General features: G+C 42.9%; 2 protein-coding genes across 2 annotated transcripts in view; both read right to left on the reverse strand.

Moving 5' to 3' along the window:
* Nucleotides 1-2,256, reverse strand: part of urp1 (urotensin-related peptide 1) — a 2,325-nt gene extending 69 nt beyond the window's left edge. Inside the window, exons 1-5 of the mRNA XM_062524523.1 lie at nt 2,051-2,256; nt 1,121-1,243; nt 992-1,032; nt 750-855; nt 1-461 (exon numbers count right to left, since the gene is read on the reverse strand). The exon at nt 1-461 is cut by the window's left edge and continues 69 nt beyond it. Coding sequence (XP_062380507.1) covers nt 430-461; nt 750-855; nt 992-1,032; nt 1,121-1,243; nt 2,051-2,153 — 405 coding nt within the window. The 5' untranslated portion in view covers nt 2,154-2,256 and the 3' untranslated portion in view covers nt 1-429. The remainder of the gene's footprint in view (nt 462-749; nt 856-991; nt 1,033-1,120; nt 1,244-2,050) is intronic.
* Nucleotides 2,257-5,183: 2,927 nt separating this feature from the next.
* slc24a6a (solute carrier family 24 member 6a) lies at nt 5,184-18,154 on the reverse strand. Its single transcript, XM_062524292.1, has 14 exons — nt 17,928-18,154; nt 16,016-16,120; nt 13,761-13,837; nt 13,356-13,430; nt 12,986-13,070; nt 12,550-12,653; nt 11,366-11,474; nt 10,555-10,718; nt 9,188-9,455; nt 7,513-7,679; nt 7,013-7,127; nt 6,282-6,394; nt 6,056-6,121; nt 5,184-5,927 (listed from the first exon to the last, which is right to left on the reverse strand). Exons 1-14 carry the CDS (start codon nt 18,034-18,036, stop codon nt 5,817-5,819), a joined length of 1,668 nt encoding a protein of 555 aa, XP_062380276.1. The 5' UTR covers nt 18,037-18,154; the 3' UTR covers nt 5,184-5,816.
* Between the last annotated feature and the right edge of the window lie 184 nt (nt 18,155-18,338).

Genomic DNA, 18,338 nt, shown 5'->3' on the forward strand with positions numbered 1-18,338 from the left:
ACACTTTTATGAGACATGCTCAAACTGTTTACTACCGCATAAACTATAATTACACGTCTGATAAAGAGTTATTATCTGTATGATATCTAAATGCTACAATAGACCAAATGTCATTCACCTACAGTGAAAATAAGGACACATTATGATGGCATGGCCATTTTGTTCAACGCAGGGCTTTTCTCCCGCACACAGCACATCATTTCACTCATATAACAAGAGGATTCTTTATTTATTGCACCGATGCTAGATTGCCCTCAAGTTCATTAAAAATATATCCTTTATTTATGACACAGCTTTTTGAACACTATAAAACAGTCATTGTGTTAAGGACGTCTGATAGTTATTTTGATGGCTACGGCAAGAGGTGAGCATGTGATGGATGACTCTGTACAGACGAGTTGAGAGGTGTCTCTCTCCACTGAACTCCCATCAGTTTGTGACGCAGTACTTCCAGAAACAAGCTGCGTGTAGGGGAGAGGAGAGGAGAGAAGGAGAGGAAGTGAAATATATGAGATCATGTTGCAAAATACTCAAAAGATTGTCTGAGGGCTGAGTCTTCATACTGTTTATTCTCGTGTCTCCCAGCGCCAAGACACAGCACTTCAATTGTGCAATACATGAAAAATACCATGGTCAAATCTGTGAAAGGACTATTCTTATTGTAAGTGGTAACTAACGAGAGTTGCATTTGCAATGTATTTTATGTAAAAAAGATGTTTTAAGAGGATTTGTGCAGGAATTTGACTCACCTCTTTTATTATTTTTTGGCAAGCTCTGGTCAGACCGTGTGAATCCCTGGGAGCGAAGTTTGTTTGCTGCAGCAAGCTTCATCATCACTTCCTTCAGGCCATCCACCTGAAGTTACAACAAGACCGTTCCCGACTATAACATCGCATCACTGTGGTATCACTTCAGCAGTTCTTTGTGTTCTTTGCATGAAGACCGAATAAGGAAGCTGGTCATGAGAGAACTTTATGAGAGAGGATCTTACCATGTTACTGACTTTCTCCTGCTCCAAAGATTGTTTCTCACCTGCAAAAATGAGGACGAAATAGTGACAATGAAAAATGTTGATCCTAACATTAATGGCCTCTTACATCTATCTAAACCACACGCTCACCTTTCCCCAGGCTCTCTCTACCCTGGTCCATGAGTAGGGGGTAGATGCTTTTGACTCCTCTCGACTCCCCTGCATCTCTGCTCTGATTCTCCTCCACCTCCTCCACCAGTTTCTCCAGCAGGTCTGAGAGGACGGAACACAATGGCATCAATAGAGCCGCCCGCCTCTGCTTTCTTTAGAGCCCACTAGCTGCACCACCCGTGATAAAGAATGAGCAAACAATCTGCATGCAGGATAACACTGAAGTCATTAAAACCTCTAAATGGCGGAGTAGCAGTCTCCTAAATAGACTGAACTCGCCGCAGGCTGTCGTTGGGGTGGGCTGAGCCATAGCACGTACAAATGAACATTGATTAAGATTTAACAGTTAAAAGCTGCAAGCTGCCAAAGAGGCTCAAAATTAGCCCAAAAAATCTAGCTTCTAGACTCCTAAAACATGCATGACAGTCCAGGTATTTGTTCTGCACAATTTTATCTCACTGCTAATTGAGTTGGGGTGTAGGAAGGTTCAAGTTATCAAAGCCTTACATTGTACTCTGGTCTCTGTTGAATGTTGTACCCATGAGAACTATATACATAGGTGTTAGGCAGCTGGCTATCCTCTCCTCCCCACATACATTCAAGACATTCCTTCCATTATCCGGCATTAATGTTATCACCCCTTCAAGTATGAGTCTCACAGTCCTACAGCTTGGACAATTTAGAGAAGCAGACTTCTGATTCAACTTTTTCAGTTACACCACATAGCTACAGAAACCACACATAACTACAGAAATTATTCAAATCCTTATCATGCCAATGCAATAACTGTCTGCAGATTGTTTTAAGTTTCGTAAATTCATGAAACATACAGTATGTCTCTGAATACCTAACACACAAAACACTAAATGACCAAGGTCAACACATATGAAAGAATCAGTAACAGCTTACCCTCTTGAGCAGCCAGTGGTGTATCTGAGTAAAGAGGAAACGCGTTACCACTCCATGTGGAGCACATCACGGCCAGGAAGGACAAAACCACCACAGAGATCATGATGAGAGCACCTCAGGTTCCAAACTACCTTTCCGTCCGAAACAGGACTTGACTTTTATATCTGCCGAGGCCATCTGTCCCAATGCGATCAATACATTTCATGTCACCCCATCCCGGCGTTAATGGTTTTGACACGATGAGTCCCCCGTCATGGACGCAATTCAGGTTGCACTGCCAATTCATGGGCTCCCTATCTCTGCTTGCACAGAGAGACACCTAACAAATGTTTGCTCTTCACTGCCAGTCAGTGGCTGCTCAGCTAAATTTTTCATGTCTGACACCATTTTTTTCCCCCGCCCATTGACTTTGGGTCTGCGGTCACACATAAAGACTTGTGTCCGTGTCGAAAAAGAACCGTCTCCTGTTCAGCACAGGGCTAATTAAGGGTTGGGGGACCAGGGCCTAAAACCAAAGCCTTTTGTCTTTGCCTGTTATCTCATGCATGATACGTTTGAAGTCCCCTTGGTTTGTGTGGTGATTTTTCCACACATTACACCAGGCCTCAGACTAACACCACTAAACTACTTCAACAACTCACTCGACAGATCAGCAAACATAACAAAATCATACTGTTATTAGTGGTTAGAGGATGCAGATATCACTATCCAATAGATGTGTGATGACATTCAAATCTTCATTTTGCTCAAATAGCAGAAAATACACCAAGGACTTGTGGTAAACATCCGTGGCCCTGTTTATAAGGGTTTTAGGCTGGCGGGGATGTTGTAAACTGTTCATCAAAGGTGAAGGATGCTTAATAAGAAGAGGAGGGCGCTTCGCCAAACTCCAGAGTGCCGTGCAGTGATGGATCAGGCTGTCTGTGGGCGTCTGAGACAGCAGCTGAAAAGGGCGCATCACTCGGCAGTTTCTCATCTGTGCAGGCTGTGATGGAGCACAGAGGGAATCTGCAGAGGATGACGCACACAGGGAATATCTCCTCCAAATCTGTCTGGAAGAATATTCTCTACTTTAGTGTTTTTTCTTCTTACAGAATATACTCCGCACATATGAATGGTTAGAAAACTACATGAATGTGTTGCAATGATATGAGCAATAATGCTTGTCTGGTTATGGCATCGGAGGCCATACCTTTTCAAAGTAGCTGTCTGTCTGAATCTATGGGTGAGATACAGGCAGAGACACCCCAAAATGATGTTTTTGATCCTTTGATCCTCTTCTAAAACTCCATTTGGCACAGCACAGTGATATCAGCTCAACCTCACGCTTTAAGATACCTTTCCAAATTTAAATCTCAACAACACTTTTCAATTGATTTTTTTGATACAGCCAATATTTACCTTTTTAATCACTGATGTGATTTTGTTCAGTTGGCCTATCTGTCTGACGTTGTGTTTAACCATCTGATAAAAATACCATCTGATAAGAATCACCTTAAAATTAGATGGCCCATTCAGAAACCACTCTGGAAAGCAGTCATCAATTAGTGCCTAGATTCAACAACTAGTAGGCTATGGTTTTGATCAGTGCCTGCATGGTTTTACTTTACTTCATGGCAACATACAGTATGACTACTATAAGACTTCATGTTATGGTTTTCATAATGCTCTCCTCATTACTTAGGGCATGACTTAAATATAGGCTATATGTAGGCTTCTTCACATTTGTTCTCTTTTCTCTACCCTTGACATTAGACATATTGATGTTGCAAACCAAGTTTAGATAAACATATATCAACTACTCACTGATTTGGTACTATGGGACAAGCCCCTTTTCAGTTCCTTTGTTACTGAACTATAATCCTTATCCAACCAAAAAGTAAACAACAGTCTTTTGCCAATTTAATTTGATTTGAATGATTAATGTTTCAATAAAATCTCCTAACAGATGCTTTTTCAATTAAAGTCCACGAAGAGCATCAGGCATTTATTGCACAGACAAGGTTTATTGCACTCAACATACAAACAAAACAAAAAAACACATTGATTCCAAAGCATTGGGAGGACCTTGTAGTAAGGGTGCCATGCCTCTGGATCACAGTAAAGAACAAACTTAACACATTAACTAAAATATCACACAATTGATATGGCCCCATAAGTCATGATCTCTTGTGAAACACTTAATTATCTTTCAAAATCACAAGAAGCAGCTAATCAATCCCTCTCTCACAGGCCTCTCCACCATCATGGTGAATGTCCCTTAAAGATACATGGATATTTCTATAAGTGAGGTACAGGATACAACAATGTCCACTCATAATCTGTGATTTCATTTAACTTAATGACTGTATCAGTGCAGGGAATAAACCATTACACTGGTGATTAAACTATATTAAGAAGGCAATTTCACAGTACAGTTCTGACCCTGTTTCAACATAATACTGTTAGTCTGTAAACAACAGGGAGATTAAGAAACGACAATGATTAATTTTATTTTCCCTATCCAATTTCCAGCAAAGCAATGTAGAAATAACATCAAAAAACAAATGCAAACAGAACACTGCAATTTTTTGGTATTTCTATCAAATACTTAATATTTAATTAGGTGAATCTTGTCACAATACTGGCAATACATACTGATATGTCTAAAGTGCCCAAGAAATGTCAATGTCTAAAGACAATGGAAATGTATACAAACATGAATTCATACTAAAATTACAAACGGTATAGGCAATAATCCAAATATTTGTGATAATAATTCACTAAGGACAGGTACTGGGCCTATACACTCTCAGCTAATAGAAAACCACAGCATACATTTCAATTTGTATCCTTTTTGTTCCCCTTGAAAACTGTCATCACTTAGTGTTCAGATACACCACAACTACAACTATACTGTCTATAGCTTCAGTTTAAGAAAAACTATGCAGAGGGGCTGTGTTTGCTACGTTAAGGTCACGGTTAGGAATATGTCTGATAATAATGAAATATACAGGCACACTGTGCTTTGATTTTTGTAAACACACAGTATGTCCTGTACACAGTAATTTAATTAAATCTGCCACACAATGTGAGGATAAACCTCAAAGAAACGCAACCTCAAAACAATTGCATTTATCTATGTCTAAAATATAATTATATGTATTGGGCAGTTATGTCTTGCTCTGTACGACACCATTAAGCTACCACAGTAAATAAAAACACTAATATAAACAATGAAAAATGGTCTTTACACTTTCATAAAGTTAAGACATGCAGTCCTCCACCAGTCAATATCAAAGAAGTAGGACATGAACTTTAGCACACCTATGCTTTGGATGATTTCCTGTTTATCCAAAATGAGTAAGAAATAAATAACATGTTTAGTTTAGTTTTTTCATCAGTGTCAATGATTCAGTAATGTCATTTCATCCATTAATAGCATTTCAATTTCTAGTTATTCCAGATCAATAAAAATACAAATGAAACAAAAAAAATGTCTACCTTAAACGCCTGAAGTAGAGTGCCATTTCTTTACATGGAAAATCAACAGAACAGTTTTGTTGAAGAGAGGAGCTGCAAGTGATCCCACATAACAAGTTTGGTGTAAATCAACTGAGGAATTCAGACTAAATCTAACTAATCTATTCTTAATTCCACTCACATCTGAGGTCTCTGGAGTAGCACTTTTCCCACGCACGTACATTAGGATATCTGAAATACTTTAGGCCAAAGAGAGGAAGTGTGCGAGAGAGGAGTCGGATTTAGGGAACCGAAAGTGTCATGGCTAAATCTTCTCAAAGCAGATGGAGCAGAGGAGGAAGATGGCATAGAGAAACATCAGGCCCAGGCCCAGTCGCCGGTCCAGTTTCCAGTGGTTCAGGTGCACACAGAGAACCTGCAGCCAGACGAGGACAACACAAGGAACAGGTAAACACACCTCTTCACTCAGACTTCAGCCAGTAACAATGGAGTCAAGAGAGATGTTTATGCACTGACTACTGTACCAATAAAGCTCATACTTACAGTGAGAAACACAGAAGCAAGGAGTAAAATGACAGAGTACACCAGCCCCTTACTGTTGATATACACCTGGTGGAAAACATTAAAAAGCAACTCAATCAAAAGCCTGAATCCTTAGTATGGGGCAAATTTAAGAAGACACACGACACAGGGATGCTCTCATGGGTTGCTAGGTTAGGAGAGGAGAAGTGAGAGAGGAAGAGGAGGGAGAAGGAGGAAGTCCACTCACAACTGAGCCGTAGTTCACCACCAGAGTGCGCAGGAACCATGGGAATCCGAGTCCCAGAAGGATGTCAAAGATGTTACTGCCAATGGAGTTGGACACGGCCATGTCCCCCATACCTGAGTACAGGACACATTCAGGACTCACTGTGCAGCTACAGCTTGGCTGCAATAGGCAAATACTGCTCTGGCATCCCAACCCAATTACTATGAATAGCCCTTTTTAACTAGTCGATAGATACTTTTGTCCTCAAATCTGTTGGTGAATGAGAGTCAACAAATTAAGGTGGCATGATTTGAATTATCTCATAGGGAGATATAACAGGCATGTTGCAGTTCATCAGACAGACAGCCTAGTGTATCTTTAACAGAGCGTCTACAGCGGGCTGTCCAAGTACAGTGCTGCCGTTCTATAAATGTCTCAGATGGATGATCAGTAGAGCTGCTGTGCTGATTTAATGTTTCAGTGGTTGATGGTGGAGTACATCCCCATGTTGTCCTGATTAATGGAGTCTAATGCTATGCCCTCAAGTGCTCAATTGGATGGAAAATCTATTACTAATGAACAAGAAATTGAAAAGGGATCGCAATAGGACACAGCCCCCAAACCAATAAATTAGCTGAGGCAGGAAGAAACTGAAAAAGGACTGTGTGTGTGTGTGTGTGTGTGTGTGTGTGTGTGTGTGTGTGTGTGTGTCTGTGTGTGTGTGTGTGTGTGCATGATGAAAGTTACGACACCTTGTCGGGCAACTATGAGACTGGCGATGCAGTCAGGAACGCTTGTGCCTGCCGCCAAAAAAGAGATCCCCATGACAACGACAGGAATATTCAGCGTGACGCTGATAATGGTGACCTGAGGACACACACACACAGACGACAGCACGTCGCTCAGAGCACAACACAACGTGAGTCACCAACCATCACTCCCAAACAACACCGCATGCGTTTCTCTTCCTCCCCAATACACAATAAGTCTGACTTACACACTGGCTCTATCATTGCACACATTTACCTAGGCATGTATTTTCAGATGAGCAAATTACTGTAGGTCTTCTCTCCATTCAAACGTGTGGTTACTGTGCAGATGTTTAAAAATTTAGCATTTTAAAATATGCATGACCCCCCTCGGTGTACTATAGATGTTTTTCAGGGGGCTGCACTAGCCTGTCCAGTCTAATGGAAAATTCAGTGACCTCGTAATGTAGGCTACGAGTGTCCATGTGAATGTGGGGCCTCACCATCCAGACCATGAGGTAGGAGAAAATGGCTATCCAGAGGGTGGAGGCCACAAAGGTGACCATGAACCAGCGCTCCCAGCGCGGGAGCACACAGTTAGGCACAGTGCAGTACAGCAGGAAGCTCAGGGGCCAGGAGAGTAGCCACTTCACCCGCTCGCAGCGCCCCTCTGTGGACACAAATGGTAATCGCATCAGTCTGGGGTCGATACTCTACTCGAAGAGCACTGTGTATGACTTTTACTTCAGAATTGTGGCAAAGATCCCTTTGATATCAACATGCTCTAGTATCAGCTGGCATATAAAAAAATATTCATTATGGGACCAATTAGATGCGTCCCCTATACACAAGACAATACTGGTAGATATTACATTGTTTAATACTTGGAAATTCTAACCAAATGTGCTACTAAACTGTGATCAGCTATTACCCTGCCATACCAAATCCTGAAACGTCTACTTTCATTGAAAATCACATTTGTTCTGGAAATGATACTGTATATATGAAGGAGGACTCATAGACAGTCCGCAACTGGCATACTAAACCCCCCTCAACCTTGTCAAGATGGTCCTTGTCCACAAAGCACATTCATTTGTGGTCCCTTAAATCCATTTCTATTGAGAGGCTGCTGTAATGGCACAGAGGCACATAAGAAAGAAAACTCTCGAGTAAAAGGAATTGATCTGATTTGCTTGCCTCCATTTTTCGGAAGTGCTTCAAAAACAAAATCAAGAATTACTATTGTGGCTCTCTGCCACCACAGGCACAGCCATCAGTACAGAGTGAAAAGGATTTAAAAGGCAGATCATAGTTACTGAACCACAGCCAAATGTCTACAGAAAGCTCGCTGTTGGTGCAGTTCCTTGAGATTAAATTGGATTTACCCATCAGCAAAGCCAGTAGTCTGATTCTGAATTGAATCCGATATTGTCCTTATAATAAGATCCTTCTTTGTTTACATATATATTGTGGCCAGTGAAGAAGCTCCATCATTCAACCATTTCCATTCAACAATCTTCACAACATTAAAGCTCCTTGTCTGCTAGCCTACTTGAGACTTGAGAGCTCTTCTGATGGGACAAGAAGTAGACTCTGGGATCAGTCATTATCTAGTTTCCTGAATAGTAGTATAGGCCTACTGGTAGTAGCACGCAGTAGAAGTAATTTTAGTTCAGTGCCAAGCATCATGGCAAAAAGGTGTACTACACTGACAAGGCCATACTACAAGACTGACATGATGGGAGTTCTTGGCCCTTTAATTAAAAAATGAAGGGTAAGCCTGGAATGTCCCTAAGGCATCTTTGAATTAGCTTGAAAATAATAGTTTCGTATTGGCAACAGGGTTAATTTAACATGTTTTGATGTTAGAACATTCATCCCATTACGTAGAGATAGAGGAGGTCAATACAGGTCTGAGGTCTGAGGTCTGAGGCAGGGATTTGACATTCAGTGATTTCTTCATAGAGGGCTCTCTTGGCAGCACCTGGTACTGCTTGCTCAGTACCAGAAAGGTCAACGAGGCCTAGGACCCAACAGCAAAACAACACTCAAATTCTAACTTTTTAAATGTTTGTCTTCGCCAGTTCGTCCAGTTTATCAGCAAGGTTAAAAGGGACAAGACCACTTACTTAAGAATAAGCTAAAAAAAAAGCCCCATGTTGAAACTATTAGACCCACCTGGCAGGGTCAAGGGCTGGAACGGCTGTACTTTCTCCTCCTCCTCCTCCTCTTCCTCATCATCTTTGGGCTGCGTGTCGACCACACTCAGGGCCCCCTCTGGCCCCCCACTGTCATCTCCCTTCTCTCGGGGGTCCTCCAGGGGCGTCCGTTCGCTCTCCAAGGTGGTCCCGTTCTCCACCGCCCAGGGAACCCCCTCCGCCGCAGGGCCATCGCAGCCCGGGGTGTCCCCGGCTCCGCCACTGCTGTTCCTGATCAACCTCTGCCTCTGTCAGACCAGCATGGACAGACATCAGACAACGGGGAAGAGAGAGAGGGAGAGAGAGAGAGAGACACACACCAGGAGAAAAGGGAAGATAGCAAGAGGTGGAGAAAAAAGAAGGAGAGAGAGAGAGAGAGAGAAAGTAGGAAACAGACAGAGGCAGAGGTCAAAGAGTAAAGAGAGGAAGGCCATGTGCATGAAGAGTAACACGAGGTGGTTGAGTGAGAAAGTGCCGCATCTGAAAACAGTCAGGATGAAGTGCACAGAGGGAGTAAACAACAACAACACAGGAGCGATCACACAGCAGACGAAGATGACCTACTTCTGTGGGCCCCACACCACCGTGCAGAGCAAGCGCTGGGGACCTGCATGCAGTACAGCATGACAGAGCAGCTCAGACAGCAGCGGCAACGGAGCTCATGGGACAAGAAACCGCACGGCAGACGGCGCAATTCAGCGAGCACGACACGAGAACACGCGCCCGCTGGACACGGGCCAGGGAGAACCAGCACGGCCCTCTCCTCCCACTCGTCGTCATGACAGCAGGACGCAGAGGAGGGATGGGGTGGCGGGTACCAATTACAGTCAAGCAGCATTCCATTTTCATTCATTCATGCATCTGACCAAGCACCGTTTTCATTCATCATTCATCCCCCTATCCCTCCATCAATCCATCCATTCATTCATTCATTCATCTATTCTTCATTCATCCGTTCATTTGTTCATTCATTCATCTATCCATTAATTCATTCATTCATTATTTTCATTCTGCATTCAGGATGACATAAGGAGAGGTGATCTTTTCAAAGGCCTGTTTCTCTCCATGTGGCTACTTTTGATCTGCAATAGACAGACAGCCAGACCCAAACAGCAGGAGTCCACAGCGCTCCTCCCTTTCCACCATTACAGACACCACCCTAACACCACCTTCTTCTCTCTGTCTTTGATCCTCCAAACAGACTACACCTCCGAGGCATCATTAAAAACAGGAGAGAACTCTTCAAACGCGGGGGGCTGGACCAGGTAGAAGCGGAGAGCGCTCGGACAGGGCGGGGTGTTTTGCGTGGAATAGCGAGCGAGCGAGCGAGTGAGCGCAAGCCGTTACCTCGGTGATGAGCATGCGTCCGGCCATGCTGAGGCGCGTGCGGGGGGAGAAGTGCGGCGTGATCATGATACGGAGGCTTGCCTCAGAGAAGGAGAAGGTGTGCGGGTGCTGGCTCAGCATCTCGTCCACCATCACCACCGGACACTCCTGCACTGGACTCTGGCCTGAGAGAGAGAGGGAAAGAGAGAGAGAGAGAGGGAAAGAGAGAGAGAGATAAATAAATGTATACATAAATGTATGTCTAAATGTTCTGCTTTAGCAATGCAAACATATTTGTCATGCTAATAAGGCACACTTGAACTTGAACTTGAGAGAGAGACATAGAGGGAGAGAGAGAGAGATTTCTGTTTTTGTTTGACTCTTATGGTCTTATGTTCTTGTATGTTCTGTTGTATGTAACAATAGCTTTGGCAACACTGTTCCCATACAGTCATGCTAATAAAGCAATTCAAATTTTAATTTGAGAGAGAGAAAGAGAAAGTAAAAAATAAAAGACAATGAACAAGGAAGAAATTCAAGGAGAAGATAGATGAACTGGGATCTGCAAGACGGGACATGGAAGGTTTGGAAAGTTTTTTTGCAGGTGCATTGCTAGATCAGTGTACAAACAAACAAGCCAAAAGTCAGTGTCAAGCCATGTCAGAGAGGAACAGTTCAGTCTGCAAAACCAAGAAAAACAAGATGAAGAGACCCAGCAGGAAGCCTCACAGTTTCATTCTTTCCTCACTTTTTTGTGCTTCTCTCTTTCATTTTGTTTCTCTCACACACACAGACACACACACACACACTGCAAGCAGAGGGGTAAAGTGACCTTTCTTGAGCAGAATCATGGAGGTGTCGCTGTGTGGGCCTGCCTCTCCCACCGCTCCGTCTCTGCGCAGGCTGCTGAGAAGGCACGGCTGCCCTGGACCCCCACAGTGCTGCTCCACCCACGCCCAGATCTGACTGTTAAACCTGCACCATCACACACACACACACACACACACGCACGCACGCACGCACGCACACATGCACACACACAAACAGATAGACACAAACACACACAAACAAATTGGATAAGAATTGTTATTAAACCAATACCTTTCATCTAAATGAATACTCATATATTCACAATTATCACAGGAATTTGGTCATAATGTTGCATCAATTAGCTTATATCATGCAGGTATAAAGTTAGTAAAGAACAGCAACTACGTTCTCAAAGGCCGTATGGAAAGGTTCACTTACTTCATAATAAGGATATATATCCCATACATAGAAATAAGGAGAAGAGTCTCCCACCTGCAAAAGTTTTGAAAAATAAAGGACATCTTGCACGTAAATATCAGTCAACACCTACCATAGATCATCAGACCATCAGAAAAATAGATAATTTCACACTCTTAACTTGCAAGTAGTATAATGTGATTAAAGTTGATGGAAACAGTATATTCACATATATTCACATTTGTTACATTTCTATGTGTTTCTGGCTCAGAACTCTTCCTTTGATCAGGAAAATTTCCTTTTTTTCAATTCGCAAAACACCATGGATGGAAATGTGCATGTATGTTCTCAACAGCCAAATTTTTACAAATACGTGTAGAATATACACAAATAAAATGAAAGGAAGCCAAGCTATTGTCATTGTCTGGAAGATACAACCATAAAAAGGCAACACTCACCAGATTACCTTCTCATCATATATAATCTGCAATAAGAAGTTATACATTACTCTTAACCCATTTACGGACCATGCACCTCATCTAAGAACGTAACGTTTTAATATCCCAGGATGCCTCACCAGAATCAAGGCCAGCACTGAGAAGATGTAATAGATGGAATCCCGGAAGAGTGGCCACCAGGTGAGGCAGACAGTCTGTTGGGACAATAAATCTGACAGTAACACTACTAGCACTTTGTGTGTTCTTATGTAATGTATATGATATACATTAGCCTACATATACAATGTATTAGATGATCTTCGCTCATCCACAAGTAGAAAACGCTTATTACCTGTCCAGCAAATATCCCACATACTCCAATGATGACCAGGATGTTGAAGACGGCAGAGCCCACAATGGTGCTCACCCCCACATCCCCTTTAGTGATGAACACACCTACAGTAGGGACAGGGAAGAGCACAGCCTCACTGCAGTCCAGCTGGATGCCCGAGAATCTCCCTCAAGTAGATTTGATATAGAATTCCAGAAGTCCACTTTTACACAGAGCCAGTTCACTTCATGAAGGTGACCCTTTCCTTTTTACTTCATGACACATTTTGGTTTGTAGGCAGGCTATAATTATGTAAGATGTAATAACAAAGCTACAACTCTATTCTTTATGTTAACAAATCAAAGAAATCAAAATATGTTTCAATATATTTCAAAATAAGTATTCGTTGACTTTCGACATTTATTATCTCAAACTCAAAATCTGGAATTACACCAACCAATCAAAGAGGTGAAGAGCTCAGGGGCGGAGCTTCCCGCAGCCATGAAGGTGGCTCCTGCCACATCCTCACTGAGGTGCAAATTCTGAGACAGGAACAGGGTGTGGAGAGTTAGTCATGACAGCAGCCTTTTCACTTCATTAGACCAGGGGGATGATGAGAGAGAGAGGGTGGGGAGAGAAAGTAAGAGAGCAGAGGGAGTGAGAGAGCAAGCAAGAGTCTCAAGAGAGAGAGAGAAAGAGAGAGAGAGAGAGAGAGAATGTCACCCCACCCATGGGGAGGAGAGGGAGATTAGTGAATGTGTCATAAGTACGTCATATGTCTGCAAATATTTGATGAAGGGAAGAGGGTGATGAAATTGGGATCTCACCTCGGAGATTTTCTCCAGAGAAGGAACAAAATAAACATCACAGACGATTGCTAGGGCATAGAACATGTAGACAACCTGCCAAATCAACAGGGAATATGGTCAGCACAGGCATAACAGTCAGTGAGCAGCTACATGCAGGGTATGAGCATTTCACTTGTGATATCAGTTATCAGAAACCACGTATCAAATAATGCTATGGATTAGTATATGGTCCACATTCCATTGGTATGCTGGCCTTGCCCAGAATTGTATACAATTCAACATGCACCAGTTTGGCTGGTGCAAAGATGGTTTATACTATTTCACTCCAGTACATCTATTTGGTGACACTGTCCACACACTAATGATTGTTCAGACTAGTGGGCTCATGATTCATTCATGTCGTTTGGGTTGTGTACCACTCACACAGACAGCATGCAGCAGCAGAGCTCCACGCCTCCTCTGCTCCTTGGTGAAGACATCCTCTGGGAACTCATGGATGGCTGAGAGAGAGAGAGGGAGAGGGGGAGAGGGGGGAGTGAGATGAAGAGAGAGAGAGAATCGGAAGAGAAAGGAAAGATGAGTACCACATTAGAGACCATTAGCTACTACAACCACAGTGAGAGAGAACAGGCTAAAAGACCGGCCGCAAAAGAGCTTCAGGAGAATTGGGAGAGTGTGATTGTGTAGGTTCTAAATGATGCCTTTCAGCATCTGCAGTTTGAACTCTTACAGACGTTAGCCAGTTCTCCTAAAATTACACGCCCGTTGGGAGCTGTTCTGGGTCAGAGAAAATTAGACCTGGAAGTAATCTTAAAATACTCTCAAGCGTCCACCCCAGACTCCCAGACTCAAAGATGACTATCTTCTCCTGTCAACAGGTCTGTATAACAATCTTTATCTACAATCACCTATAATGACTCATAACACATTTTGCTCTCAGTAAGAACACCTTAAGAGGCCATCCATTATCACTATCTTTTGTGCCTCCTTTAATAACTGCCGGCATTTTTTCACAGTGTCTGAAAAAAGCGTTTTTATCCCTCAAGACTCCCCCCACCACTCGACCCCATCCCCCACACACTCTACATGAACCAATTTCCCTGGACCTCCAGTCTGCCTGTCAGTGTGATTCCACTGTAGGCTAACGATCTTCTGCTAAGGGTTTCTGACAAGTCAGTCTGATGTGGTTGTTGCCATGGTGACCCTCGCTCTTTATCCCAGTCAGGTCCTCATCTGGCCAAGGAGGTTCTGGGCAGCTTCAAGGAGTTGGCACAGGGGTATGGAGAGGGTACCAAGAGGAGGGCAGGCACTGGACAACACTGAAACTATGTTGAAACTATGCGTGTTTGGTTCCCTGCTACAGCTCCACAACAAACGATGAGAACGGCATGTTTTTGTGTAGATGCTTGGGAATGTGATGCAGTGAGTTGTAGAAATGAAACCGCGACAGGCAGAGGATTTGCTGTTTATTCATTTTGTTGGGGACAATCAGCCATTGTGCTGTTGTGGAGCTTAAGTCGGAGGAGAAGTACTTGTCCTGTTAGTATGTCCTCTTTGCTCTGCCTTGGTAAGAGGCTTTTTGTTGAGTGCGGCAACTACGGCTGCCGACTGACTTTGGCCAGTCTTGGAGCCAATTTAAAACACTCCTCTAAGCTCAGCGAGGCAGACAAGACTGTCTCTAGGCGAAACTACAGCAGGGAGCTGCGCCAAAAGAAGTGTCCTTCTTTCTCTTTTTAATGTCACTGTTTGTGGTCCCTCTCAACCAGCTGAAATCAATACAGAAGGGCCCACTTGAAAACCAATTTCACCTCCAAATTAGTTTGAGAAATAGCCTCTTAATATAGACATGGGGAAATAACAGCCGTGCCACAGAACGATGTCAGAACATGTCATTGACAACGAGAAAGAAACATCTATTACTGTTGGTACCCAGTGTGACAACCTTATGTCATTCCAGCAGACATTCCGGAAACCTTCTATCCCCACTCAAAAATTCAGTGGCTAAAGAAAGAACTAGAACTAAAAAACAAAAAGCAATTTTGTAATATAATAACAATTCATGGAGAAAAAACACCTGTAAACGTACTGTTTTGGGGGCACGTTGCTTAATGAAGCCATGGTATTTCACTATGACACTGTTTGGATAACCCAGTGTGGACTACAGCTGACTCGCTGTGCTGATTGTGGCTGTTCTGCAAAGCCTGCCTTCCACTCATTGATTGTGTCAGCTTAGCCAATCATCACAGCCGCGGATCAGAGGACAACAGCACAATAATCTCTCCGCCAACATCACTGACCAAATCAAGGCTTTCAAGCCTTGTGGCTAAAGAGCGAGAGAGAGAGAGAGAGAAAGAGAGAGAAGGAAGAGAAGTACTAGATACACACTGATTACGAGCCTGATCAGCAAAGGGGTAAAAAGGGAGGGAATGACGTATTTCTCTAAAGTGCAACGCTTTGAATGCTCAAAACAGACTTCCCTCTGTTCCGAAATTAAGCATTCTGTTGCCTAGGAACACGGGCCTCAAAGGCGGTTGACTGTGTGGAAGCCAGCTGTCTTTCTTTTACAAAATAACAGGAGAGGGATGGAAAAATAGATAGATTGAGACAAATGAACATGGAGACGCATAAATTGTTGTGTCAGGATGAAGACTGCACGGGGAAGAAAAGAGAATCCAAACCTGATCTCGGTGTGATGCTGGTCTGGTTCTCTACCCTGCTCTCCTCCGCAAGACTCCTACTAGACCAGCCAGGGTCGGCACCCTCAGTGGAGGGAGTAGAGAACTCTGAAGAAAAAGTGGTGAGAAACAGCTAGTTATTGTCAGTGATAACTGCTGCTAAACCTGCACATTTAAAATGGAACAGGATAACATAGGCATAGCAATTTTGATAGCCGTCGTTGACATATAGTTGTTGTTAGACGATATCTAGCATGAAAGAGTTCACTGAGATAAACAGTCTAACACTGATATGTCTGTCTCACAGCATGAACTTGTGTCACCTCTCAACACATTATTTGAATAAAATCTTTATACAGCCTCTCACTTTGGGTTCCCATGACAACCATTTCTAAATCCAATGATGTAATGGAGGGAGGGAAGTTGGAACCAGAACAACTTGCTAAAATGGCCCCTCATTTGCATATGTAAACGAATAGAACCCCAAAAATAGCCTCAATTGGCTGACAGCTTACTGATTAGCATGTCTGTCTGGATACACGTTTTACTTTTCATCCAATCAAACTGCTGGAAAAGAGTATGGCAATCAGCTGTTCTTGACAGCCAGAACACTTGTGGAAACCACATGATGAAATGCATTGAAATGCAACTTGAAGTTTGGGTGTAAGCATGCATTATTACAATGGAATGAAGAGCTTAATTTAGTTTAGTTTAATTATAAGAGACACCCTTCTACTTTTTTCCACTAAATATTTATTCATCTATTTATTTATTTAAACTGTATTTCTGCATCTCCAACAGGATCTCATTAATCTTCAACAATTTAGTGAGAATAATGGAGACGTTCTTCAAGATGATGAGGAGGCTTTTTTTTTCAGATTGATCACATAGATTTTCATACATATTTTCAAACATTTTCATGCCATTTTCGATAATGAATGTTCAGAATTTTTCATCCATTGCCTTATGCTTATCATTCCAGTAGCCAACAGAAATCAGGTGTTGTGAGAAGAACTACTGAGATATCAAATGGCATTATAAAGATGATTATGCAAATGTTATGCTGGAGTTAATTCTGCCACATAATATTTTCAACCTTAGCCTATTAGGGCCTATATGGCCAGTCTGAAGATATAGGCATCTTCTCCATTACTACACTCACATCCAAGGGCCCGGCATTGGGGTCCTTGAACATTCCAGTGTCCACAGAACTCTGTACAGATCTAGGGGCTCTTGGTACAGTGCCTTTTCAACAGCGCTACTCCTCTCAGTTATCAGTAATTGCACAGAGTGTCACTGCGATTTATGAACGAGTTCATTTGAACTGAGTCCTATGTGGCACATCTATGTTGCCCTTAATATAACCGCATGTAATCTCAACTGTGAAGGGGTGTTGTTGCATTAGCAGTGGTTGCAGTGAATATGCGCATCAAGGACAGGTAATGAATGAAACTCTTTGAGACAGATGATTTTCTATAAATAGTCTCACAAAATCTATGCATTGATAGTCTGTTGAAGAGCTTGCGTTTTGCAATTAGATTCCCGCGTGGAAATTACTTAATTGAACGGGGGAAAGAAAGAAGAGGTAGGCTAAAGAAAAGTAGCCTAACCTGAACTGAAAAGTGGTGTTATAAACAGCACCCAAGTCCAAGTCTGTCCGGGACAAGTAAACAATTAGGCTCCATGTCAGAGGTCCTGTTAATGATGTTTTATGGACACTTTCAACATCTGTCAAGTTATTAACGCATGCTGCCACCATGGTGGTGACGTTGCTTTTGATGTGTGGGTGGGCGCATATCTTGCACCACGCAGTGCATTGGACTGAATTTCCAATCAAACTAATTAAAAAGGAGGTTTATATGATATGATTAATGATCAAATGTACAACTGAAGTCATTACTAGATTGAAACGCACCTGTTACTTGAAGTATTTGGGCAAGCCAGGTGAAGGCAATCAATCCAGCCCCACAGACACAGAATCGTCCTAAGTGCCGCCTTCGTCTGGCTCCAAACGCCGCCTTCATCACGCCGCCGGCGCAAACGCTTCTCAAAACATGTCGGTCTCAGCGGCTGCCTTGTTTTCCTTGTCTACTCAACCTAAAGCTTTTCTCCAGAGCCTCCGGTGGATCAACTTGTTTATGTCTCCAGCCACGTCTGACGCCTCAGCATCCTCTGCTCCGCTTCTATAATCTCATTCGCAACGCAGCATCTTTGCAGATGTGTAGCCTGGGCTACTCCTGTTCATGCGTGTTACCGGGGAAAGTGCTTCAGCCGTTTTCAGGAATAAAATGAAACGCGAAATGCAGTAGATGCCGTGCGCCATCCG

This window comes from Sardina pilchardus, chromosome 21, assembly GCF_963854185.1.
Source record: "Sardina pilchardus chromosome 21, fSarPil1.1, whole genome shotgun sequence".
NCBI lineage: Eukaryota > Metazoa > Chordata > Actinopteri > Clupeiformes > Clupeidae > Sardina > Sardina pilchardus.

Bases quoted from the DNA above. Each gene is read 5' to 3' on its own strand.
- slc24a6a (XM_062524292.1), bottom strand. From the start codon at position 18,036: ATGAAGGCGGCGTTTGGAGCCAGACGAAGGCGGCACTTAGGACGATTC. The intron at 11,475-12,549 runs GTAATAAGCGTT...TGGGTGGAGCAG, and splicing joins GTGGGATATTTGCTGGACAG to CACTGTGGGGGTCCAGGGCA. The intron at 10,719-11,365 runs GTCACTTTACCC...TCTCTCTCTCAG, and splicing joins CATGATTCTGCTCAAGAAAG to GCCAGAGTCCAGTGCAGGAG.